Source organism: Pleurodeles waltl, chromosome 12, assembly GCF_031143425.1.
Source record: "Pleurodeles waltl isolate 20211129_DDA chromosome 12, aPleWal1.hap1.20221129, whole genome shotgun sequence".
Classification (NCBI taxonomy): Eukaryota; Metazoa; Chordata; class Amphibia; order Caudata; family Salamandridae; genus Pleurodeles; species Pleurodeles waltl.
This window is the reverse complement of record NC_090451.1, coordinates 214087317-214113527: the sequence shown is the minus strand read 5'-3', so window position 1 is coordinate 214113527 and position 26211 is coordinate 214087317. Positions and strand designations below refer to the sequence as shown.

Genomic DNA, 26211 nt, shown 5'->3' with positions numbered 1-26211 from the left:
TGGTCACGCATGCTCGCTGGCACATGAGGGCTCTTCAGTGGTGCCTCCGAAGGCAGTGGTCTCAACACAGAGGGGATCTAGAGGGTACTGTCAAGATCTCCAGAGATGCTGCTGTGGATTTGAAGTGGTGGATTGCAAGCAACAATCTTTCACAAGGAAAACCGTTCCAGCAGTCGCCACCAGTGGCCACAGTCATAACGGATGCTTCCACTCTAGGGTGGGGAGCTCATCTGGGGGATCTGGAGATCAAAGGTCTTTGGTCTCCAGAGGAACAGATTTTTCACATCAATCTGTTAGAGTTACGGGCTGTACGTCTGGCTCTCAAGGCCTTCCTCCCTTCCCTTCGTGGTCAGTCGGTACAGGTCCTAACGGACAATACTACCACGATGTGGTACATAAACAAGCAGGGAGGAGTGGGGTCGTACCTTCTCTGCAGAGAAGCTCTTCGACTATGGTCCTGGGCAAAGGACCATCGGATTTGCTTGATAGCAAACCATCTGGCCGGAGTCTTGAACGTGCGTGCGGACAGTCTCAGTCGCCACTTCTCGGCAGACCACGAGTGGCGTCTCCATCCAGATCAAGTCCGTTTAATCTTCCAGAAGTGGGGGTTTCCTCGGGTAGATCTGTTCGCCACTCGAGAGAACGCGCATTGTCCGTTGTTCTGCAGCCTTCAGTATCCGATGCAGGAAGCATTGGGGGACGCGTTTCAAATGACCTGGTGCGGCCAGTTGCTTTACGCGTTTCCTCCCATACCCTTGATTCCTCGAGTATTGAGGAAGATTCGCCAAGACCGGGCTCTAGTAATCGTAATAGCTCCGGATTGGCCAAGGAGGGTGTGGTACTCCGACCTTCTCCAACTCTCAACGTGCCCGCCGCTCCGTCTCCCTTTCAGGGCAGACCTCCTCTCGCAGTCGCAGGGGCAGGTTCTACACCCCAACCTCCAGAGTCTGCACCTACATGCCTGGAGATTGAACGGGGCAACCTGAGTTCCTTCTCTCTCCCGCCTGAGGTAGTGGATGTTATATTAGCGGCCAGGCGACACTCCACTAAATCTATCTACGCTAATAGGTGGTCTAAATTTGTTGCGTGGTGTGGAGAGAGGCAGATTGATCCTTTACAAGCTCATCTATCGGACGTTTTGTCTTTTGCTCTATCTCTGGCGCAGAAAGGTTGTGCAGTGGCTACCATTAAAGGTTATTTATCGGCCTTGTCAGCCTTCATATGTCTTCCAGACCAACCATCTTTATTTAAATCCCCTATTGTTATCAGATTCTTGAAAGGTCTTCTAAATCAATATCCTCCAAAGCCATTCGTTATGCCGCAATGGGATTTGTCCTTAGTCCTGACTTTCCTTATGGGGTCCCCTTTTGAACCTATGCATTCTTGCCCCTTAAGGTATTTGTTTTTAAAAACAGTCTTCCTGATAGCTATAACATCAGCAAGGAGAGTGAGTGAGTTGCAGGCCTTATCAGTAAAACCCCCTTATACAACTTTTTATGGGGATAAGGTGGTGTTGAGGACCAAGGCTGCTTTCCTCCCGAAGGTTGTTTCACCCTTCCATTTGGCTCAGGCAATTACTTTGTCCACGTTCTATCCTCCGCCTCATCCTTCCAAAGAGGAAGAAAGACTGCACCGTCTGGATCCAAAGAGAGCGTTGAGCTTCTTTATCAATAGAACAAAGGATTTCAGGCTGGAGGATCAGCTGTTTATTGGATACGTGGGCAAGAGGAGAGGAAAGGCAGTCCACAAGAGAACACTATCCAGGTGGGTTGTTCTTTGCATTAAAATATGTTACTCTTTGGCAAAGAAGGATCCTCCTGAGGGCATTAGAGCTCATTCCACCAGAGCTAAGTCGGCCACTTCGGCCTTAGCCAGAGGTGTTCCTGTGGTCGACATCTGCAAGGCCGCAACTTGGTCGTCCCTTCACACTTTTGCAAAACATTACTGTTTAGATTCTGAGGTTAGAAGGGACGGCCATTTTGCACGGTCAGTGCTGCAGGATTTCTTGGTTTGACCATTTAGGCACCCACCGCCGGGCGTGGTACTGCTTTGGGACTCTATTCATGAGGTGAGGAATCCACAGGTAGTTGTATCCATCAGAAGAACGAGTTACTTACCTTCGGTAACGACTTTTCTGGTGGATACATTAGCTACCTGTGGATTCCTCACGGTCCCACCCGCCTCCCCGTTGCCTTTATGGTCTTGCCAAGTAATCCTTGAGTGCGCTCCTCTTGATCTTTGAGGGTGCAATAGATGTATATATATATAATATATTTATATATATATATGGGTATATGTGTATATATCTTTATGTATATACTTGGTGTGTGTATATATTTTTAAAAGAAAGAGTTTTATATATATATATATATATATGTACATAAAAAAGATTTACAGTTATTCATACAATGTGGTGTATTTTTACAATATAATGGATGTTGCTTTGTTCTTTCATTGCATTGCCTGGTTGTTCTCATGCACGTAAAAAATGATTGGTACTGACGTCCGCACGTCGTCGAGGACCTCTTATTGCCTGTATGACGTCAGACGGCGTCGCGTGCGAGACAGTGACGTCCTCGTCGACGTGCAGAGACTAGTAAGAAGATTTCCGTAGAATGCTGGCGCCATGGGAGTATTCATGAGGTGAGGAATCCACAGGTAGCTAATGTATCCACCAGAAAAGTCGTTACCGAAGGTAAGTAACTCGTTCTTCTCTCTCTTTCGGCTGGCTTTACTGTGAGTGATCGCATTCTGCTCTTCCACAAGGAGCATATTGCACACAAAGTAGTTTTGTTCAGTGTCAGGAACTACAGTGGCAATCAGTGACGTAACGAAACTGGAGGGTGCCCCTTTGCAAAGAACATGGAGGAGCCCCCTCTCCAGACTCACTCAGGGCAGGTGCTGTGCTGAAGGGGCCCCCTGGAGGGCGGCTGTGGGTTATTTGTTATTCCACTGGTGGCAACGTGTGCTTTTAGAGTTCAAAAACTTTTGGGGGGGTTTTTGCCAGTGTTTGTTACACTGTTGAGGGCCTGGTAGCTCCCACAACAATAAAGTGTTACAAAAGCCATGTCAAAACAAGACACGCATTGATGAAACTAAAAGACTTATATAAATGTCAGATCAGTTGGCTTTGTCAGTGTTTGTTTATTTTCATGCTTCCCATAATCGTGTTGAAAATGGTTATACTGATTTTCCATTAGAAATATTTTTGCGAAATACTAGCATGCATCAACACATTTTACTAAATGACACTTCATTTGCATCTAATCAGAGAGGATTCTGGGAGCATTATACTTAGCCTCATAGCCTAAACTTTTCAAACATGTGTATACACGTTTATTTTTTTTTTTTTGTACTGGAACCAATGTCAGTAGTGAAGTGTGACCTTAAAACATTTATTTACAGCACTCACCCTAATAATGAAGGCTTTCAAATAATGAACCATAAATACAAGTTCGAACAGCATTATCTCTTGGAAACACATTACCTCAACTGCAGAGAGTTCCACTCTCTGTAAAAAGGCAGCCAAATGGTTTGTGCTGCAGAGGGTTGGGCCTACTTGTCCCAAGGACAAAGTAAACATAAAAACTTGTTGCCCTTGACCCCAAACAAGATGTCCCGGGCGTCGGGCGATAGGAATTCCACATTCCTGCATTGCCACAGTAGTCACTGGCACAAAACTTTGTGTGCTGATATGCTTCTCATGAAAGAGCAGTATGCTAACCAGTGAAGCCAGCAGATAGAGAGATAACATTTTAATAATTACTAAAGATCTTGGTTAACTCCAGACCAAAAGAGATGCTTAATTCTTAATGTCAAATGCGCACCCTTGATATATGCCCTTGTGTTAGTGTAGATTTATGGCTTTGAGGACTTCACAATAATTAACGTTGGTAGGCCAGGAAATTGTACTCCTAGAAAATATTTGTGAACTCCATGTCAGCAGGAGCAAATAAGCATGCGTAGATTTGCTTATGTGAAAATCTGTTGAGCAAGTTTACAAGTTCACTTTCCCTCCAACCTTTTTTTCCACCTTGGAAGACGTTTAACTTCTGCCCTTGTCAAGGAGTACATTTGGGAAAAGATTAGAGAAGAGCTGGTGAAAACCCCTAAAGCATACAAGATATTAGGTTTGCAGTATACTTAAAAGGGCACTCCAACCCTGGAACTATTGCTTACTGCTACCTTCAGTCCCAGTATGCAGATCTGCGGAAAGGTGGCAAAATAAGGCGATTGCCAGTATTCAGGCTCTACTATAGTATGAACCCTTGCTTAATCAGAAAGGCTAATATCAGAGATCTTACGTAATGAGATTACTGCCATAAATTGTTGCCAGCTCTACATGGCACCAAAGGGACAAGTAGATTTATGAAGCAACCTGTCACGTGGACAAGTAGATATTTTATTAACTTTCACACCCCTGCCAGGCCATTAGAATCCGTGTCTTACAGCACCACAGATTATACTGTTTAGGAAACCCATCTCTTTCAGGAATTGAGGTGTTGTGTTGACATATGGAGTTCTTGTAGAGTGAGGTATCTGCAATGTTCATATCTCCCCATACAATGCTGGAAATTCTCAGTCAGCTTTGAGCTGAGCCATGTTTGGAGCCTTTTGTCAACTGGTAAAAAGAATCCCTACTTTTCCGATCAGCAAGGAACTTAGAAAAGCCATTTAATAGCTCAATTATTGAAGGCAGGGATGTATGGCATTTAAGAGTTTGCTATAACATGTGATTAAAAAATAGGCCAGGCCAGAATTCCTTTCTTTTGCTTTATTTTAACATGTTTCAAAGTGCATGGCAGCTGCTTAGTTTTTTTTTAGTGGAATCTTGCTGATTTCACACAACAAAGATAACTCTTTAGGTATATCGTAATATTTCATACTCTTCTCCTTTCTTGCAATCACTTCCCACTTTGAGGGTTTCAGCATAAAACTCTACTTTGCCTGCCTGATAATTTTTGGGGGTTTCTTAATTATTACTTGTAGGAAAAGTGCCACTGTTGGCATGGTCACCTCTCCACTTTCTGCCTGATATTGAGGCCAACTTTGATTGAGAGTGTGCTGGGATTCTGCTAATTAGGCCCCAGTACCACTGTTCTTTCCCAAAACCTGTACCTTGGTTTACACAATTGGCACACCCCTTATAAAAGGTACCTATTGTACCAAGGGTCCTGTGACCAGGGAACATCCCCAAGGGCTGCAGCATGTATTATGCCACCCTGGGGGACCCCTCACCAAGCACATACTCACTGCCTTTACAGTTTGTGTGTAATGGTGAGGAGAAAAATATAGTCAAAATGGTACCCCTCTCTGGTCGCCATGCCCACAAACCACTTCCTGTGGCATAGGTAAGTCACCCCTCTAGCAGGCCTTACAGCCTTAAGGCAGGGTGCACTATACCACAGGTGAGGGCCTTAGCTGCATGAGCAATATGCCCCTACAGTGTCTAGGTCCATTCTTAGACATTGTAAGTGCAGTGTAGCCATATTAAATATATGGTGTGGGAGTTTGTCATTACGACTTCCACAGCTCCATAATGGCTTCACTGAATACTGGGAAGTTTGGTTTCAAACGTCTCAGCATAATAAACCTGCACTGATGCCAGTGTTGGATTTATCCTAAACAGCACACAGATGGCATCTTAGAGATGCCCCCTGTCTGTTACACAATCCTCTAGTGCAGGACTGACTGGTCTTTGCCAGCTTACCACTAAGAGATGAGTTTCTGGCCACATGGGCTTAGAGCCTTTGTGCTCTCTGTGGCCAGAAACAAAGCCTGCGCTGGGTGGAGGTGCTTCACACCTCCCCCCTGCAGGAACTGTAACACCTGGCGGTGAGACTCAAAGGCTCAGGCCTCTTGTTACAGTGCCCAAGGGCACCCCAGGTAGTGGAGCTAGAGGAGTCGGCCGCCCCGCGGACACAGCCCCACTTTTGGTGGCAAGTCCAGTGGGAAAATTAGGGAATGCAGGAAGGAGTGACCACTCCAGCTAGGACTATCCCCAAGGTGTCCAGAGCAGAGGTGACCGCCCCCCTCCCTCCAGACTCCTCCATCTTAGTTTGGAGGGCAGGGACCAATGGGTTATGTAGGAGGCTGGACTGGCTTGTAGTGAGTACCAAGTGGTACTTGCACCTTGCACCAGGCCCAGTTATCCCTTATTAGTGTATAGGGTGTCTAGCAGCTTAGGCTGATAGATAATGGTAGCTTAGCAAAGCAGCTCAGGCTGAACTAGGAGACGTGTGAAGCTACTACAGTACCACTTAGTGTCATATGCACAATATCATAAGAAAACACAATACACAGTTATACTAAAAATAAAGGTACTTTATTTTTATGACAATATGCCAAAGTATCTTAGAGTGTACCCTCAGTGAGAGGATAGGAAATATACACAAGATATATATACACAATAGCAAAAATATGCAGTATAGTCTTAGAAAACAGTGCAAACAATGTATAGTTACAATAGGATGCAATGGGGAAACATAGGGATAGGGGCAACACAAACCATATACTCCAGAAGTGGAATGCGAACCACGAATGGACTCCAAACCTATGTGACCTTGTAGAGGGTCGCTGGGACTATTAGAAAATAGTGAGAGTTAGCAAAATAACCCTCCCCAAGACCCTGAAAAGTGAGTGCAAAGTGCACCAAAGTTCCCCTAAGGACAAAATAGTCGTGTTAGAGGGAGAATGCAAGGAAAACACAAATCAGCAATGCAACAACGATGGATTCCTGACTGAGGGTACCTGTGGAACAAGGGGACCAAGTCCAAAAGTCACAAGCAACTCGGAGATGGGCAGATGCCCAAGAAATGCCAGCGGTTGGTGCAAAGAAGCTCTTTCTAGGCTGAAGAGCTGTGAATACTGCAGGAACGACAAGGGCTAGAGACTTCCCCTTTGGAGGATGGATCCCCCACGCCTTGGAGAGTCGTGCAGAAGTGTTTTCCCGCCGGATGGACGCCAACAAGCCTTGCTACACGCAAATCGTGCGTTTGGCGTTTTTGGACGCTGCTGGGGCCCAGGAGGGACCAGGAGGTCGCAAATTGGAACTGCAGAGAGAGGGGACGTTGAGCGAGACAAAGAGCCCTCACTGAAGCAGGTAGCACCCGGAGAAGTGCCAGAAACAGGCACTACGAGGATGCGTGAAACGGTGCTCGCCGAAGTTGCACAAAGGAGTCCCACGTCGCCGGAGACCAACTTAGAAAGTCGTGCAATGCAGGTTAGAGTGCCGTGGACCCAGGCTTGGCTGTGCACGAAGGATTTCCGCCGGAAGTGCACAGGGGCCGGAGTAGCTTGCAAAGTCGCGGTTCCCAGCAATGCAGCCCAGCGAGGTGAGGCAAGGACTTACCTCCACCAAACTTGGGCTGAAGAGTCACTGGACTGTGGGGGTCACTTGGACGGTGTCGCTGGATTCGAGGGACCTCGCTCGTCGTGCTGAGAGGAGACCCAAGGGACCGGTAATGCAGCTTTTTGGTGCCTGCGGTTGCAGGGGGAAGATTCCGTCGACCCACGGGAGATTTCTTCGGAGCTTCTGGTGCAGAGAGGAGGCGGACTACCCCCACAGCATGCACAAGCAGGAAAACAGTCGAGAAGGCGGCAGGATCAGCGTTACAGAGTTGCAGTAGTCGTCTTTGCTACTATGTTGCAGGTTTGCAGGCTTCAAGCGCGGTCAGCGGTCGATTCCTTATCAGAAGGTGAAGAGGGAGATGCAGAGGAACTCGGCTGAGCTCATGCATTCGTTATCTAAAGTTTCCCCAGAGACAGAGACCCTAAATAGCCAGAAAAGAGGGTTTGGCTACCTAGGAGAGAGGAAAGGCTACTAACACCTGAAGGAGCCTATCACAAGGAGTCTCTGACGTCACCTGGTGGCACTGGCCACTCAGAGCAGTCCAGTGTGCTAGCAGCACCTCTGTTTCCAAGATGGCAGAGGTCTGGAGCACACTGGAGGAGCTCTGGACACCTCCCAGGGGAGGTGCAGGTCAGGGGAGTGGTCACTTCCCTTTCCTTTGTCCAGTTTCGCGCCAGAGCAGGGGCTAAGGGGTCCCTGAACTGGTGTAGACTGGCTTATGCAGAATTGGGCACCTCTGTGCCCAACAAAGCATTTCCAGAGGCTGGGGGAGGCTACTCCTCCCCTGCCTTCACACCATTTTCCAAAGTGAGAGGGTGTCACACCCTCTCTCAGAGGAAGTTCTTTGTTCTGCCATCCTGGGCCAGGCCTGGCTGGACCCCAGGAGGGCAGATGCCTGTCTGAGGGGTTGGCAGCAGCAGCAGCTGCAGTGAAACCCCAGGAAGGGCAGTTTGGCAGTACCAGGGTCTGTGCTACAGACCACTGGGATCATGGAATTGTACCAACAATGCCAGGATGGCATAGAGGGGGCAATTCCATGATCATAGACATGTTACATGGCCATATTCGGAGTTACCATGGTGAAGCTACATATAGGTAGTGACCTATATGTAGTGCACGCGTGTAATGGTGTCCCCGCACTCACAAAGTTCAGGGAATTGGCTCTGAACAATGTGGGGGCACCTTGGCTAGTGCCAGGGTGCCCTCACACTAAGTAACTTTGCACCTAACCTTTACCAGGTAAAGGTTAGACATATAGGTGACTTATAAGTTACTTAAGTGCAGTGTAAAATGGCTGTGAAATAACGTGGACGTTATTTCACTCAGGCTGCAGTGGCAGGCCTGTGTAAGAATTGTCAGAGCTCCCTATGGGTGGCAAAAGAAATGCTGCAGCCCATAGGGATCTCCTGGAACCCCAATACCCTGGGTACCTCAGTACCATATACTAGGGAATTATAAGGGTGTTCCAGTAAGCCAATGTAAATTGGTAAAAAATGGTCACTAGCCTGTTAGTGACAATTTGAAAGTAATGAGAGAGCATAACCACTGAGGTTCTGGTTAGCAGAGCCTCAGTGAGACAGTTAGGCACCACACAGGGAACATATACATGCACACCTATGAGCACTAGGGCCCTGTGTGACAGGGTCCCAGTGACACATACATATAGGCCACAAACCTATGAGCACTGGGGTCCTGACTAGCAGGATCCCAGTGACACATAACAACCATACTGAAAACATGGTGTTTTCACTATGAGCACTGAGGCCTGGCTATCAGGATCCCAGTGAGACAGTGAAAACAGTGACAAACACCCTGACATACACTCACAAACAGGCCAAAAGTGGGGGTAACAAGGCTAGAAAGAGGCTACCTTCTCACACAACCCCCCCCCAAACGAAGGACAATAAGGCTAACCTTGGCCAGTTGAGACTTTATTGTCTAAGTGGTGATAAGTAGAGAGTAGCTCTGCAATAGACTGGTTACTCCCTTTATCATCCACTAAATGGTTACTTCCCTGTGGGGATGTAAACCACCCTGTTTGAAGTTTTTTAGCTAAGCAACAATGTGAAGATGTATTTTCAGAGTTTCTATCAGTAAGTTTTAGTTTAGAGCAGTGGGAATTGTCCACTGAACCTATTTGTAGTGATGGAAATGCCAGACAGGGATGCTGTCTCAGAAAAGCCATAGCTGGGCAAAAACTTTGTCCATATGGCTGGAAGAGAGAACAGGGATGCTGTTTCTCTTGGGTTGGAGCAGGGCAGGGATGCTGTCCTATCAGCTCCACACTAGGGCAGGGATGCTGTCCTAAGTGTTGTGAGGTAGTGCAGGGTTTCTGCACTAAAGTTTCTCTGGGAGGGTTGGAGGGATGCTCCATGTTAACTAAAATGGTGCTGTTTTTCTCACCAATGTTAGTTATCCCACAGAGAGGTACTTCCACCTCAGGGAGTCCAGCTTTGCCAGCTGATGATTCCCTTGGAACAGGTGCCACCCCAGGAGAGGTTTCTCCCACCACAGGAATAGTATCCTGAATGGTAGGGTGGTTAGGGGATACTGTGATACCCTTTTTACCTGTTGATGGAGAGGGATCCTGAGTTTTCAGGCCTTCTCTCCTTTGCTTTTTCATTTCACTTGAAATGAGAGGGAACAATTCCTCAGGGATGCCCAGCATGGCTGCATGGGCATAAAACTCTACATCAGCCCAACCTGAGGCCTCTAGGTCATTACCTAAGAGACAGTCTACAGGTAAGCTAGGTGATACCACCACCTGCTTAGGGCCAGTAACTCCACCCCAACTAAACTGAATTATAGCTAAGGGAAGAAACTTAGTGGAGTTATGGACATCAATAATCTTATACTGTTGTCCGATGATGTGTTGTTCAGGAGGCACTAGGTTTTCAGTCACCAAAGTGAAACTGGCACCTGTGTCCCTGTAGGCCAAGGCCTCAACACCATTTATTGAAACTGTCTGCCTGTACTTATCCATTGTAAGGGGACAAGCAGCCAGTGTGGCAAGGCCAATGCCACTAGGTGTGACAGAAACTGTCTTGGGACTGATTACATCAGTTTCCACTATGGACCCATAAGTGAACCCAACTACACCCTTTGCTTGACTGTTGCCAGCAGTCCCACCACTAGTACCACTACTGCTAGGGGCACTAGAGCTTGATGTATTAGTGGTGGTAGGCTCAGGGGGTTTACCTGGACAGGACTTATCCCCTGGCCTATGGCCTCTGTTTTTACACACAAAGCACCAGGGCTTTTTAATGTGTGCAGGTTGGGAAGAAGAGGAAGAATTTGTTTTATCCCCACCCTCTGAAGAGTGTTTAAGATTTGAAGTGGGATCTTTGGTTTTACCCTTATCCCCATGCTTATCTTGAGATTTTTCACCATCTTTCTTCTTATTGCCATCTTTGTCACCCCCTGTATGAACTTTTCTGTTCACCCTTGTTCTGACCCATTTGTCTGCCTTCTTTCCCAATTCTTGGGGAGAGGTCAGATCAGAGTCTACCAGGTACTGGTGCAACAAATCAGACACACAATTATTAAGAATATGCTCTCTCAGGATCAAGTTATACAGGCTGTCATAATCAGTAACTTTACTGCCATGTAACCACCCCTCCAAGGCCTTCACTGCCTGGTCAATGAAATCAACCCAGTCTTGTGAAGACTCCTTTTTGGTATCTCTGAACTTTATCCTGTACTGTTCAGTGGTTAAGCCATAACCATCCAGGAGTGCATTCTTAAGAACTTGGAAATTGTTAGCATCATTTTCTTTTACAGTAAGGAGCCTATCCCTACCTTTTCCAGTAAATGATAGCCATAGGATAGCAGCCCACTGCTTTTGAGGGACATCCTGTACAGCACAGGCCCTCTCAAGTGCAGCAAACCACTTGTTAATGTCATCCCCCTCCTTGTAAGGGGGAACTATCTTATGCAGATTCCTGGAATCATGCTCTTTTGCAAGATGACTATGGGGAATACTGCTGCTGCCACCATGGGTATCTAAACCCATTTTCTGTCTTTCCCTCTCTATTTCTAAAGACTGTCTATCCAAATCCAGCTGTTGCTTCTTGAGCTTCAGTCTGGTTTGCTCCACTCTCAATCTATTGAGCTCCCTTTCTAACAATCTGTCATCAGGGTGGGTGGGAGGGACATTTCTAGATACAGAGGTATGATGGGAATGAACAGAAGGAGACCTGTCCCTTACCAAGGGCACCCTAACAGCTTGGCTACCAGCATAATGTGAGAGCACATCATCAGTATGATGTGATTCAACCTCTGTACCAACTATGCTAGACTGTCTAGTAATGGGTAGGCTGAGAAGTTTCTTTCCTGAACCTTTTCCTGGGGGAGTCTCTGGATCAGATTGAGAACCATTAGCTACTTTTTCTACAGATTGGGCACTTATGGCCTTATCCTGTACTCTAAGCATATTAATTAACAGTTCTAAGGAAGGATTCTTCCCTACACTCAAACCTCTCTCTATGCAGAGACTCCTTGCTCCTTTCCAGCTAAGGTGATCATATGCAAGTTTTGACAGTTCAACTTTTTGGCCTGTGCCAGACATTTTTTAGAGAGAGTTAAAGTGATAGACAAAGAGAAAAAAGTTTTCAGAACTTTTTGGAAAGACAGAAAAAACTTTTTAAACTTTTAAGAACTTTTTGAAAGTTTAGAAGTACTTTTCAGCACTTAGAAAAGAGTGAAAAGAGGAAATGCAAAACTTTTTTGCTATGTGTATATACACTGACCTTGTTTTGTATATTTTTCTCTTATGAAAAGTACAATGACAAGAGTGGTAAGTAGTCTCAAAGCACTTATCCCACCGCTGCACAACCAATGTAGGAGGCTGGACTGGCTTGTAGTGAGTACCAAGTGGTACTTGCACCTTGCACCAGGCCCAGTTATCCCTTATTAGTGTATAGGGTGTCTAGCAGCTTAGGCTGATAGATAATGGTAGCTTAGCAAAGCAGCTCAGGCTGAACTAGGAGACGTGTGAAGCTACTACAGTACCACTTAGTGTCATATGCACAATATCATAAGAAAACACAATACACAGTTATACTAAAAATAAAGGTACTTTATTTTTATGACAATATGCCAAAGTATCTTAGAGTGTACCCTCAGTGAGAGGATAGGAAATATACACAAGATATATATACACAATAGCAAAAATATGCAGTATAGTCTTAGAAAACAGTGCAAACAATGTATAGTTACAATAGGATGCAATGGGGAAACATAGGGATAGGGGCAACACAAACCATATACTCCAGAAGTGGAATGCGAACCACGAATGGACTCCAAACCTATGTGACCTTGTAGAGGGTCGCTGGGACTATTAGAAAATAGTGAGAGTTAGCAAAATAACCCTCCCCAAGACCCTGAAAAGTGAGTGCAAAGTGCACCAAAGTTCCCCTAAGGACAAAATAGTCGTGTTAGAGGGAGAATGCAAGGAAAACACAAATCAGCAATGCAACAACGATGGATTCCTGACTGAGGGTACCTGTGGAACAAGGGGACCAAGTCCAAAAGTCACAAGCAACTCGGAGATGGGCAGATGCCCAAGAAATGCCAGCGGTTGGTGCAAAGAAGCTCTTTCTAGGCTGAAGAGCTGTGAATACTGCAGGAACGACAAGGGCTAGAGACTTCCCCTTTGGAGGATGGATCCCCCACGCCTTGGAGAGTCGTGCAGAAGTGTTTTCCCGCCGGATGGACGCCAACAAGCCTTGCTACACGCAAATCGTGCGTTTGGCGTTTTTGGACGCTGCTGGGGCCCAGGAGGGACCAGGAGGTCGCAAATTGGAACTGCAGAGAGAGGGGACGTTGAGCGAGACAAAGAGCCCTCACTGAAGCAGGTAGCACCCGGAGAAGTGCCAGAAACAGGCACTACGAGGATGCGTGAAACGGTGCTCGCCGAAGTTGCACAAAGGAGTCCCACGTCGCCGGAGACCAACTTAGAAAGTCGTGCAATGCAGGTTAGAGTGCCGTGGACCCAGGCTTGGCTGTGCACGAAGGATTTCCGCCGGAAGTGCACAGGGGCCGGAGTAGCTTGCAAAGTCGCGGTTCCCAGCAATGCAGCCCAGCGAGGTGAGGCAAGGACTTACCTCCACCAAACTTGGGCTGAAGAGTCACTGGACTGTGGGGGTCACTTGGACGGTGTCGCTGGATTCGAGGGACCTCGCTCGTCGTGCTGAGAGGAGACCCAAGGGACCGGTAATGCAGCTTTTTGGTGCCTGCGGTTGCAGGGGGAAGATTCCGTCGACCCACGGGAGATTTCTTCGGAGCTTCTGGTGCAGAGAGGAGGCGGACTACCCCCACAGCATGCACAAGCAGGAAAACAGTCGAGAAGGCGGCAGGATCAGCGTTACAGAGTTGCAGTAGTCGTCTTTGCTACTATGTTGCAGGTTTGCAGGCTTCAAGCGCGGTCAGCGGTCGATTCCTTATCAGAAGGTGAAGAGGGAGATGCAGAGGAACTCGGCTGAGCTCATGCATTCGTTATCTAAAGTTTCCCCAGAGACAGAGACCCTAAATAGCCAGAAAAGAGGGTTTGGCTACCTAGGAGAGAGGAAAGGCTACTAACACCTGAAGGAGCCTATCACAAGGAGTCTCTGACGTCACCTGGTGGCACTGGCCACTCAGAGCAGTCCAGTGTGCTAGCAGCACCTCTGTTTCCAAGATGGCAGAGGTCTGGAGCACACTGGAGGAGCTCTGGACACCTCCCAGGGGAGGTGCAGGTCAGGGGAGTGGTCACTTCCCTTTCCTTTGTCCAGTTTCGCGCCAGAGCAGGGGCTAAGGGGTCCCTGAACTGGTGTAGACTGGCTTATGCAGAATTGGGCACCTCTGCGCCCAACAAAGCATTTCCAGAGGCTGGGGGAGGCTACTCCTCCCCTGCCTTCACACCATTTTCCAAAGTGAGAGGGTGTCACACCCTCTCTCAGAGGAAGTTCTTTGTTCTGCCATCCTGGGCCAGGCCTGGCTGGACCCCAGGAGGGCAGATGCCTGTCTGAGGGGTTGGCAGCAGCAGCAGCTGCAGTGAAACCCCAGGAAGGGCAGTTTGGCAGTACCAGGGTCTGTGCTACAGACCACTGGGATCATGGAATTGTACCAACAATGCCAGGATGGCATAGAGGGGGCAATTCCATGATCATAGACATGTTACATGGCCATATTCTGAGTTACCATGGTGAAGCTACATATAGGTAGTGACCTATATGTAGTGCACGCGTGTAATGGTGTCCCCGCACTCACAAAGTTCAGGGAATTGGCTCTGAACAATGTGGGGGCACCTTGGCTAGTGCCAGGGTGCCCTCACACTAAGTAACTTTGCACCTAACCTTTACCAGGTAAAGGTTAGACATATAGGTGACTTATAAGTTACTTAAGTGCAGTGTAAAATGGCTGTGAAATAACGTGGACGTTATTTCACTCAGGCTGCAGTGGCAGGCCTGTGTAAGAATTGTCAGAGCTCCCTATGGGTGGCAAAAGAAATGCTGCAGCCCATAGGGATCTCCTGGAACCCCAATACCCTGGGTACCTCAGTACCATATACTAGGGAATTATAAGGGTGTTCCAGTAAGCCAATGTAAATTGGTAAAAAATGGTCACTAGCCTGTTAGTGACAATTTGAAAGTAATGAGAGAGCATAACCACTGAGGTTCTGGTTAGCAGAGCCTCAGTGAGACAGTTAGGCACCACACAGGGAACATATACATGCACACCTATGAGCACTAGGGCCCTGTGTGACAGGGTCCCAGTGACACATACATATAGGCCACAAACCTATGAGCACTGGGGTCCTGACTAGCAGGATCCCAGTGACACATAACAACCATACTGAAAACATGGTGTTTTCACTATGAGCACTGAGGCCTGGCTATCAGGATCCCAGTGAGACAGTGAAAACAGTGACAAACACCCTGACATACACTCACAAACAGGCCAAAAGTGGGGGTAACAAGGCTAGAAAGAGGCTACCTTCTCACAGGTTAGGTTTGTGTCCCCCTCCCTAAAGGGAGTGGACACAGGAAGAGTTTAGCCACCCTCCGGGTCAGTAGCAATTGGCTACTGCCGTCTGACCCGTGCAACACCACTAAATCACAGATTTAGGGGCTCGCCATAACCCGAGTCATCAGATTCCTGGTGACCTCACAAGAAAGAAGAAGGACTGCTAAGCTGACACCCCAGCAGAAAAGAAGGAAGACGCAAACTGACTTGGCCCTAGCACTCTGCCAAGCTCCAGTGGGCCGCCCTGCAACACAGAGGATCAAAACCTGCCGTGGACAGCAGTCCTGACCAAGAAGAAACTACATTAAAGGACTCCAGAGCCTCCCCAGGTCCGTGAGTCCTGACCACTCTGCACCCAACACCCACAGTCCGTGTCCAGGTGGCCTAACCGGCTAGAGAGGACCACCAGGCGATTCCGAGCAAGTGCCCACCCTGGGTTGACCTCTCCTGCCCTCACGACGATGCCTGCAGTGTGAATCCAGAGGACCCCCCTGACTGCGAAAGCTCTGGACGAAGATATCCGACGCCTAAAGGTACACTGCACTCGTAGCCCCCAGGCCTTGGAGAACCTAACCTCCTGTGCAGCAACGTTCAGCAGGCGGCCCTCCTACTTGTTCAGCCTGTGGTTTTCCTGAACCGACCCCCTGGACCCAGCCTGCAGCATTTAAGTGACCCCTGGCGTCCCCTCGTAGGAAAGCATTTGGGAGCCCGGTGCTTTTTTTTTTTTTTTGCACCCTGCACAGTGCCATTGAGGGTGTAAGTTTGGTGCCTACTTGTGGCCTCCCGATGCTCCTCTAAACCACCCAGGTCTGCCCTCTGAAGATGCAGGTACTTACCTGCCAGCAGATCTGAAACCAAGTGCCCCAGTCACCATAGGAGCCTATGTTAAATTTGCTTCAGCTTTGACCTCTATAACCGACCGGCCCAGTGTTGCTGGTGATGGGTGTTTGGGGTTAACTTGAACCCCAACCAGTGGACTTCCTGACCCCCGGAGACTGGAACTGTAAGTGTTGTACTTACCTGCAAAATATACTTTCTTCCACCCAGGAACTGTTCTGAGTATTGCACTGTCGACTTTTAAAATAGATTATTGCAATCTATTCAAAAACTGTACAGCCTACCAATTCCAATCAAAGTGGTATCAATACATACTTATTCATTTATGTACTTACCTGCAAATTGAATCTTGTGGTTCTAAAAATAAATTTACAAAAGATATTTTTACTACATAAAAACCGTTGGTCTGGAGTTAAGCCGTTGAGTGTGTGCTTCTTCTATTGTTTTTGTGTGTACAACAAATGCTTTGCACTACCATCTGATCAGCCTAACTGCTTGACCACACTACCACAAAAGGGAGCATTAGTATTATCTACTTTAGCCTCTGTTAAGCCTCTGGGTAACCCCTGGACTCTTTGCACACTATATCTCATTTTGATACAGTATATGTAGAGCCAGCTTCCTACATTACTGGAAAAAATATTTTTCATATCTCTGTTCTGTTAATTGAATAGATGGGGATGTGCCTTGGGTTTGAGGGGCAGTGCAAACTTACTGCAGTAGACCTGACTCAGGAGATAATCAAGAGTGAATCTTGAGGATGAATTAGGTGCATTTATAAACAAAATCTAGACATGTTTAGAAACAGAAAAAGGTAACTTTAGCTTTCTCTACTTTTGTTTTTCAGGAGGCATATGTTGAGTACCTGAAGAGCATCAGCTACATATCTCAAATCTTGCTGGACGAAGCAGAAAGAATCACAGGTATAAAGGCAGTTTTTGATTTTCACTGTTTGCAAAAAATCACATTTCTGAGTTGTTGTTTTGGGTGAGACCAGGGGTTGGTCATTCTCCACTCATTATTTTCTTCATTGTCTAGGTTTATTTTCACAGATCTTTTCTGTCAGTGGTCAGACACAACTGCTGTAGTTCCACTAATCTAGACAACAGATCTACTGTAATATTGATTCCAACAATAGATCAAACCTCAGAGTTCTACTAGTTTAAGAGTTGACTTACAGATACTTTTTTAAAGCACTTAGTATAGTATTCATAGGTTAGGAAGAGGAAGTGTGATTTACAATCAGATAGTTACCAGTTGTATGCTAAAGTGCTAAAGGCAATAGGAGGCAAACTTAAATGGTGGAAGTTCCAGTTTACTGACACTGGACAGAGAGTGAATACAAAAAGGCTGAAATATGGAATCTCCTTCAGCAGTTCAGATTAGTTGAAAGAGCCAAAAAATTGCGATCAGGGGCAAGTTAGAGCTTCTTAATTATCTGAGGGTCTTTCACAAGAAAATGCTTTTTCATAACCCTTTTTTTTGTGGTTCAACTTAAACACCTTTGGGATTAACGGCCTGCCATCATATGACCTAAAAGGCAATCTGACTTCCTAGTAGATGGGCATGCTTCATTGTTTTGCACATAGATAGGGGAGTTGTGTATTCCACCTAATGTGTCTCTGTGTCTACTGTTAGCACTCTCTTTTTCCGCTTGGACGAATAGAGCCAATCCCACACCCTTGGGCATGTTATGGGGTCTAGCCATAACAACCATGCCCTGTCCTTTCACAAGAGTAGCTAAGTCCTGCTCACTTTTTAATTGATTTGCATTCATATACCATAGTAAAATTGAGTATATTAAATAAGACCTTTCATCAAAAACTTAATTAAGAACAAAGTCTGGGTGTGATAAAAGTTCTGTATTCAAGCGTAACAAAATTAAAGACTTACATTTCACCCTAAGATAGACATGTTTCATGCAACAGTTAAAGACTTTGCCTGTTTGATTTGGATCTGGTCTTGGGCATTTCCTATTTTGATGAGCTCCATTCCCTCCCTCTTTCCCTCTGGCCTCTCTTAGAGAGCTATTGGTGGTTTAAGAGGGTTATAAAGATTATAAATAATAAATATAGTAAACTTTGCAGAGGGGAGCTGTGCTGCAAGGTGTCGCTTATATAAGCAGAAAGGGTGTTCCAGCATAGAGAAAAATCATGCGCACATTGTAATACCAGCTAGCTCCTTCACTAAAAACATCTTTTCCCCTTGCACTTGGAATCCAGGACCCTGGTTGGAGTCAGAAATGCTCCACAAAGTTGACCAAAAGCAAGTGACAGGTTCGGTTATGTTAAACCGTAGCCTTCACTTGATAAAAGCAAGATAAATGGGAAAAGGCAGTTCCTTGGAATGAGCTCTAGTAAACTTTATATTTGCCCAGAGTAAATAATGAATTTGAATACAATCGTTAAAAAAATATATTTTTTTTAAACAGGAAACTACATCACTCCTCAGAAACCCTATGGCTATACTCTCAGAAATCCACATCCCGCATATATAACTATCTTCAACCCCAGCTTGTTGAACCAAATAAGAGCAGAATAGTTTTGGAATATAAAATGCCCTAGCTGACGTAAAGGAAAGTTTTCAGTTTACGTTTTCAAGGACACAGAGGCAAGGTTTATGTGAACTCTTTCTTCACTTGATTTAACAGCAGCCCTAATTTTAACAGAACAATAAACCACTACATTTACCATGAGGCACAGGGAAAAACTTCACTTTGCAAAACCAGTGCCAGTCAACAATCATGCATGTATTGCTTCTAGGCTATCCTTCTGTTTCTCTTTATTAATCCGTACTCAATGCCACATTCTCCCTGAACTCGTTCCTGCTTTTTTTCTGACCCTACAAACGCAACAATACTTGTTACACTAATATCAAGCCTTATGTCCTTTTATGATTGTAACATAATAGTGTATCAGTGGTTGTTAGAAATGGGACCACTGTAGCCTAGGAGACTCATCAGGATATGCAGGCTACACCCCAACTCCCTTTGTGTGACTCTCTAGAGGGAATTCACAATAGCCCAACTGTCAGTCTGACCCAGACGTGGAATACACAAGAATGGTTTAAGCAATAAAATGCCCACTTTCTAAAAGCGGAATTTTCAAACAGACAATTTAAAAATCAACTTACAAAAAGATGTATTTTTAAATTGGGAGTTCAGAGACCCCAAACTTAAAATCTCCATCTGCTCCCAATGGGAAGCTGCACTTAAAAGACATTTAAAGGCAGCCCCCATGTTACCCTATGAGAAATATAGGCCTTGCAATAGGGAAAAACGAATTTGGCAGTATTTCACTATCAGGACATGTAAAACACACCAGTACATGTCCTACCTTCTAAATACACTGTACCCTGCCCATGGGGCTACCCAGGGCCTACCCTAGGGGTGCCTTACATGTAGTAAAAGGGAAGGTTTGGGCCTCTCAAGTGGGTACATTTGCCAAGTTAAATTGGCAGTTTAAAATTGCAGACACAGACACTGCAGTGGCATGTCTGAGACATGTTCACAGGGCTACTCATGTGGGTGGCACAATCCGTGCTGCAGGCCCACTAGTAGATTTGATTTACAGGCCCTGGGCACCTCTGGTTCACTTTGCTAGTAAATCAAAATATGTCAATCATGGATAAACCAATCACCAATACAATTTACATAGGGAGCAGTGATCAGCAGTGGTAAAATGCACAGAGACAATAAACCAGCAAAAGCAGAGTCCAGCATACCATAAAAAGGGAGGTGAGAAGACAAAAAGACAGGGGAAACGTGCCAAAAGATGCCAGGTCTAACAGTGATCATGAACCATACATTGATTCCTGAAAGCAATTTGCACAGAGACTATTCCTTGTCCCCTGTTATTTGAGAGAAGAACACCTATTTACTGTATAATCATCATAAAGTTGGTTCATCAAACAGACCTGTCCTCTACATGTCTGCCTGGTCAGATAATCTTCTCCATGTGCCCTTAATAGTCTAGCAGACCTTCCTTTATATCACCTAGTAAATATTATATTCTATGTCCGGAAGGATTATGCCAACTTAAATCTTACTACCAGTGAAGCTACTTGTTCCACCAGCTTGAAGTAGAACTGCTTGAAAGTAGAATCAGGTGACCAGTCAACCATCTTTATGATGTTGTCCATTCGGGCCCTTAAAAAGAATACTTTAGGTACTGTGGCTTACATAGCTGAGTGTGTGCACTAAACCACAAAGTGTATACACTTCCTTCTTGCATCACCCATTTGACCTATCTTGCTGTGATTGAGGACGATATACCTTTGAAAGGCTTCTTAATGGCTATAACCATGTGATTGATTACAGGAGTCCTGAATTCCTCTATCAGGGCTTCATAACCCTCACTGCATCTAACAACACATAATTTTGGAATTCATTAAATACTAGATAAGAAATTGCCCCAGTATTCCACTTTGCACAGAGTCTCACTCTTTATTTTCAGAAGAACAGAGTAGACATCCTGCCTGAATGTTCTAAGTCTCTAACGTGACATTTTTTGGCATGATATTAAAGAAAGAATTGCCGACTTACCCAATAGCTCCTTCCTGGAATGATTTTCATAGTGTTGCCATGACAGAAACCTACTCAACACCTTGTTGACATCTTGCAGGTAAGAATACTTTGGTACCGGTGGAACTGCCATTTACACTCCTCTTGACATTCTTCACACTAAGGGGTGTTTGCCAACAGCCACTCACTCCATGCTCACATGGCTTGCTCAGATTGATCTTCCATGACTATCTAGGGTACAAATACAAAATTCAAGTCATGGACATGGTGGGACCCCACATGATCCAAACCTTGTGTGAAACACTAATTTGGCCATTGTCTCCAAGACGATTTTTATGGTTTGATCATGCTGTCTGAACAAGCACTCTTGATGAGACCTTGAACTTGTTTAGAAAATCCCAGGAGCATTATACGTTTCTTATAACCCTCCATGCCATAAGTCTGAGCGAGTCTTCCAGAACAAGGCGATGTTTCCCTTACAGACTTGCCAGAATGTTCTAAAGGATGGTGAGACAGATCAGTAAATCCAAGACGGTTCTATTAGAACTGGAAACACTTCTTGTGTCTTACAGATCAGCATCAGGCCTGCCTTTTTCCTCATGTCCTGAGCTGCTACCTTCATAATCATGGCAAACGAGGGAAATGCATAGTTCTTTCCCAGAAACCATATGTAATACTGTTTCTGGATCCTGTCTCCAGCTGTAATACCTCGGAAGCTGGTGGGCCAACCTGGATGCAAAAAGGTCTGTGACAAGGACCCTAGATCTTCATGGATGCTTAAAACACTGCTGTGAGTGATTTCCAAACTTTGGCATCGAGAAAGTGACAGGATTGGCAATCTGCTGTGGTGTTCTAATGCCCCAGTAAGTAATCTGCTGTTCCTGCTACCTGGCAGTCCAAGCAGAAATGCCAGAAGTCCTTGGCCATCTCCGCGAGTAGTCATTAACACATTCCTCCCAGGTGGTTTGTGTACGGTACTGCTGAACTGTTGTTCATCTTGAGGAGGGCACAAACTTTCACTCTTCCCTTTTTCCAGCAAATGATGGCAAAGGATCTCACCATATGTTACAGGCAATTGATGTGTAATCCTATTTCATCTTGAGACCAATCTCCTCCTGTATAAAAGTCTCTGCATCTGGTTTCCTATCCAAACCTGCTAGCATTCAACTCTATGCCCAGATCTGGTGATTCCTGTGCCATTCAACACCTGCATGTTTTGGAACCACCAGAGGATTTTTTTTCTTTGGCATTCTCTCTAAGTTCAGCCATTTCTGAGTAGTCTAATCCCTTCTGAGGTGGGCGGCCTCAGACGTTGCATTGGCTGATTCTGCAGTGGTCCTCGAAATATGGCCTGGATTGACATAGCTAGAAGACCTACTAAGTGGGTTAGCTGTCAAAGTAATATTCTGGTGCTGACCAAGGCATGGCTCAGTTATTTCTTGATGTTCATCATTTTTGCCATTGGCAGTTTGAGTATTGTTCTCAGTCCACCACAAAGCCCGGGAACTGAATCCGTTATGTCAGGACAAGTTCCAATTTCTCCTGGTTAATCATAAAGCCTAGGTCCTGTAGGAGAGTGACAGTCATATGAAATGTGTGGATAGTCTTTGTGGACACTGATCCATGATCAGAATGTCTTTGAGATATTCTTTCCACCTGACACTTCCCGAACAGAGGAATTCCATTACTGGTCTCAGGACCTCCATGAAACACTAGGGTGCTGATGAGAGGCTGATTGGCAGAGCCGTGAATTTGTATGTATCCTGTCTCCACTGGAATTCCAGAGTCTGCGGTGAGGTTAGACAGTTGGCATTGGCAGATAAACATCCTTCAAATCCAGACACCCCATCCAAGCTCCTTGTCCGAGAACATGCCTGAATAGATTAAACCCCTACCTTAAGAAATGTTAGTAGACCACCCCTTGTAGAATTGTCTCAGATCAATAATAGGAGCAAAACTCTTGTCCTTTTTCGGGACTAAGCAGATGTTGTTGATGAACCCTCTAGGATGAGGTAGTTTATGAATGAGCACACCCCTCCGTTCCAGAGCTGTCACCTCCTGATCTATAATTCTGGAGTTTTCTTCTAAAAACATGATTGATTTTGGCCTCTGCCATTGCCTTGGTAAGCGGTAAAACTCTAGCTGAAAACCTCTAACGGTCTGAGGTGTGCAGGCATTGTGGGCTATCTCTCTCCACTTCAGAGAACAGTGCCAGTCCTGAAGGGATAAGATTTACTGGAGCAATTGTTTCTGGTGCCATATCCACCTCTGGAATCCATGCTCTCCCATTGACCATGGGGGTACATCTGATCCCTTGAAAGTTTAGGTGAGGAAAATGACCAGCTGAGCGCCTCCTCCTTGACTAGCCCCTCAAATTTTTTGGCTGAAAATGTTCTTCATCAACGACTGATCCTTGACCAAGGAACTGAAGGTGGACAAGTACTTCCCTAGTTCCTTCAGAAATCGGTCCCTGAAAAGTCCTCTTTCAGATATTAGGTCTGCATCTGACGAGGCGAGGTTGCTCGGCACTGGGGTCACAGAGAAGTGACCTGCATCTCTCTGTAGAGATTACGTAGTTTACTTTCCCTAAGAATATCCTAGCTTGTTGTGCCCATGTGGTCAGGATCCCAGGCGAGTTGAGTGACCTGGATTCTTTTGCCTCCTCTGCCCATGTCAAGGATCTTCACCAGAGGAACTACTACAACAACCATCTTATCCTGGCAAGACTGCCAGGACCTCGTAATGCCCTTCTTAGGGTCGTTTACAAATTTTTCAGACTTACCGTTTTTTTTACCTTTTTCAGGTGTTGCTGATCCTTCCCCTCTAGTAACGGGTGGGGGCATTCTGCTTTGAGTATGCCCCTGACCTAGTCCAGGGGCTTTCTGTGATGGCTGAACATGTAACTTGTGTGTTTGTCAGCCGGGTCAACACTGAGGATCTGGGGTGATGGATATCTTCTGGATCCAACATATTGTCTGGTGCTTTCGGTTGTTCACCATGTTCTTCAACCATCTGCCTTTTTGGGTCAGAAGATGGGAGGCATGGTCTGCAAGTGTCAAAACTGTCACCTGAATCTCCAGGGGAGTGTGGGTGACTCCTCACATTGTTAGGGGAAGGAACAAGAATCTGGTCAAGCCTGGGATCATGGGTGACCTTGTTGCTAGAGGTTCAGGAGGTGGTTCCACCCAACATGCCTTATCCTCTCAACGTGCTCTTGAACCATGCAAGGAAGGTTTCTTTGAGCCTATTGAAGGCTTGATCTCCTTTGGATTCCTCTCCTTTCTATTTGGACTTAGCCTTGTCAGGAATCTGGCCATGTGGGCTTCAGGATTCTTTGGTACCACGGGGTGTAATCAGATCTTCCTGCCTTGTTAGAGGTTCTGGAGGGGGCACGGCCAAAGGCATGAGTGTATCCCCAAGAGGACCCAGGGCACCATTCACTGCCCTTGTAATGGAGGTATCCACTACGATGATGTCTTCCATTTTCTCCTGGATGCATAGTAAAAGGGATAAATATGCTCAATAACAGTGTTAATTTACCCGCAGTAACCAAGGAGGACCAAGAAGTCTAGTAGCGTCAGGGACACTTTCACTCCACAGTCTCCAGGTATATGATGCTGTAGGGGTAACCCTGAATAATCAGCACACTGGGCACTCAGTGCACTCAAGTAGCCTTTACCGTGTCCCTTTATATGGAAGGCATGAGGAGAAAATACAGACCCCGGGCGGCTGGGTCAGTATGTAAGGAAAAAAGTCCATAAGAGGTCTGATGAATGTTAATAATAGGTGCGGTCTCCGCTATGACATACATTGGTTTCTTGAAGGTGCGGTGGTTGTGCACATCTGTAGTGAAAAAAAAACAGCACATCAGATGACAGAACCATATGGTGCAAAACTAGCACATGTATCTATACCAGGAGTGCACATTCTCCCTCTAGCTGTTGGTGGACTCATCTCCTCTGATCGCAACTGTAGTGGCGGCAAGCATGTTCGCGTGCTTAACCTAGCAAAAGAAGCACGTGTAATATCAAAACGACATAACAAACAACACAATTACAAATTAAGTCTACTCTCAGTAAACTGAAATAAAGAGTTGAGATCTACCAATCTGAAGGAGCAGCAAACAAAGGGGGTCAGAAGAAAGTCAGCAAGCAATATTTACATGTTTATAGACTGCCATTGATTGTTGGAGACTGCAGTTTTCCCGGTCTCTCATGGGAAATGTAATGTTTTATTGGTTTGTTAAAATGAGGGCTGCTTTTAAATAGTGGAGAAAGAGGTAGCATCATTCTCGCCTTCAATCATAACATAGTATTAGACACTGGGTCCAAAATTATTATTAACTTACTAGAAGGAAAAAAAAACATGGCAGAGCAGCTGTGTTCTGAGCCTTCATCGGAATAGCACAAAGCAAATGCCACATTTCGTTTGAGTCAAATATCCAGTAGATCTTAATATATGAACCAAAGACATGTTTCCATGTTGTTGCTTGAATCATCTAACATTCCATGCACTGGTTTTGTAATGATTAGATTACTATTGAAAACGATCTTAAAAGCAGTCGTATTAAAAGCAGTGCTCCAATCCATTTTAAGATTACTAAGCCTGTTGCGGTCTTGCTGAGACCGAAACGTAAATAAGTAAACAAAACCAAAAATAGGCATCTGTTAAGTATTTACTGGTAAAACTGAAAATGCTACTTGCTTTGAACGGCTATCTCAGCCTCACAATGGCAAAAGAGGAGAAAATCTGGGCACTTGTGCTGCCAGAAATACAAAATCAATCTGGCACACCAGAAAGTGCTTTGTGTGCTGTTTTCTTTTACGCTACTCACAAGGGTAATGAAACATTTCACAGAGACAAGGATCAGGCTTTTCTTTCTTCACTTTTATTCAACAGCAGCCATTAGAATAACAACAGTCATATGCAAAAAAAACTCAATTTCCCATGAAACTCAGAAAAACAGAAACATTAGTCCATCCAATCCATCAATTCTCTGCAAGATCTGTTGCAGACACTCCTGCCTCCTCTTTCTTCCTGCGCCCACAGCCGATCAGTTCATAGTTCATTCTTGTTTAGCCAACTCAGCCCCTGTAGAGATAAAGCCCACTTGAGCTTCAATTATCCCAGGACCAGGGTCCATTGAAGAAAGAGTTATGAGCAAAGGACAACATTGTAAGGAACAAATCAACTCTGTATCCGTAATAATGATGCAGTTCTCCTCAAAATGACACAGAAAGACATGTACTTACATGCAAGGTCGATATTACTACCACCTTACCGTGTGGGATAAAGGAGACTTGAAATGTAAAAGGGGTGGACTAATCTTCGCTTCCGTGTCCTTATTAGAAACTTTTCCTTTATGATAGCTAGGACATTTTTTATTCTCTGTCAGGACCGGAGGCAAGGATTAGGTTGGTTCACTACCAGCATTGCAATGTTTGAAACTGGTTTAAAATAGAACCTCTTAAACATAGAATCCGAGTACCAGTCCACA

General features: G+C 45.5%; 1 protein-coding gene across 1 annotated transcript in view; it reads left to right on the top strand.

The window, feature by feature from the left end:
* The window catches only part of VPS9D1 (VPS9 domain containing 1), a 372961-nt gene that overhangs the window by 20719 nt on the left and 326031 nt on the right, over window positions 1-26211 (top strand). The window contains exon 2 of the mRNA XM_069216666.1: window positions 17040-17115. Within this exon, the coding sequence (XP_069072767.1) occupies window positions 17040-17115 (76 nt within the window). The remainder of the gene's footprint in view (window positions 1-17039; window positions 17116-26211) is intronic.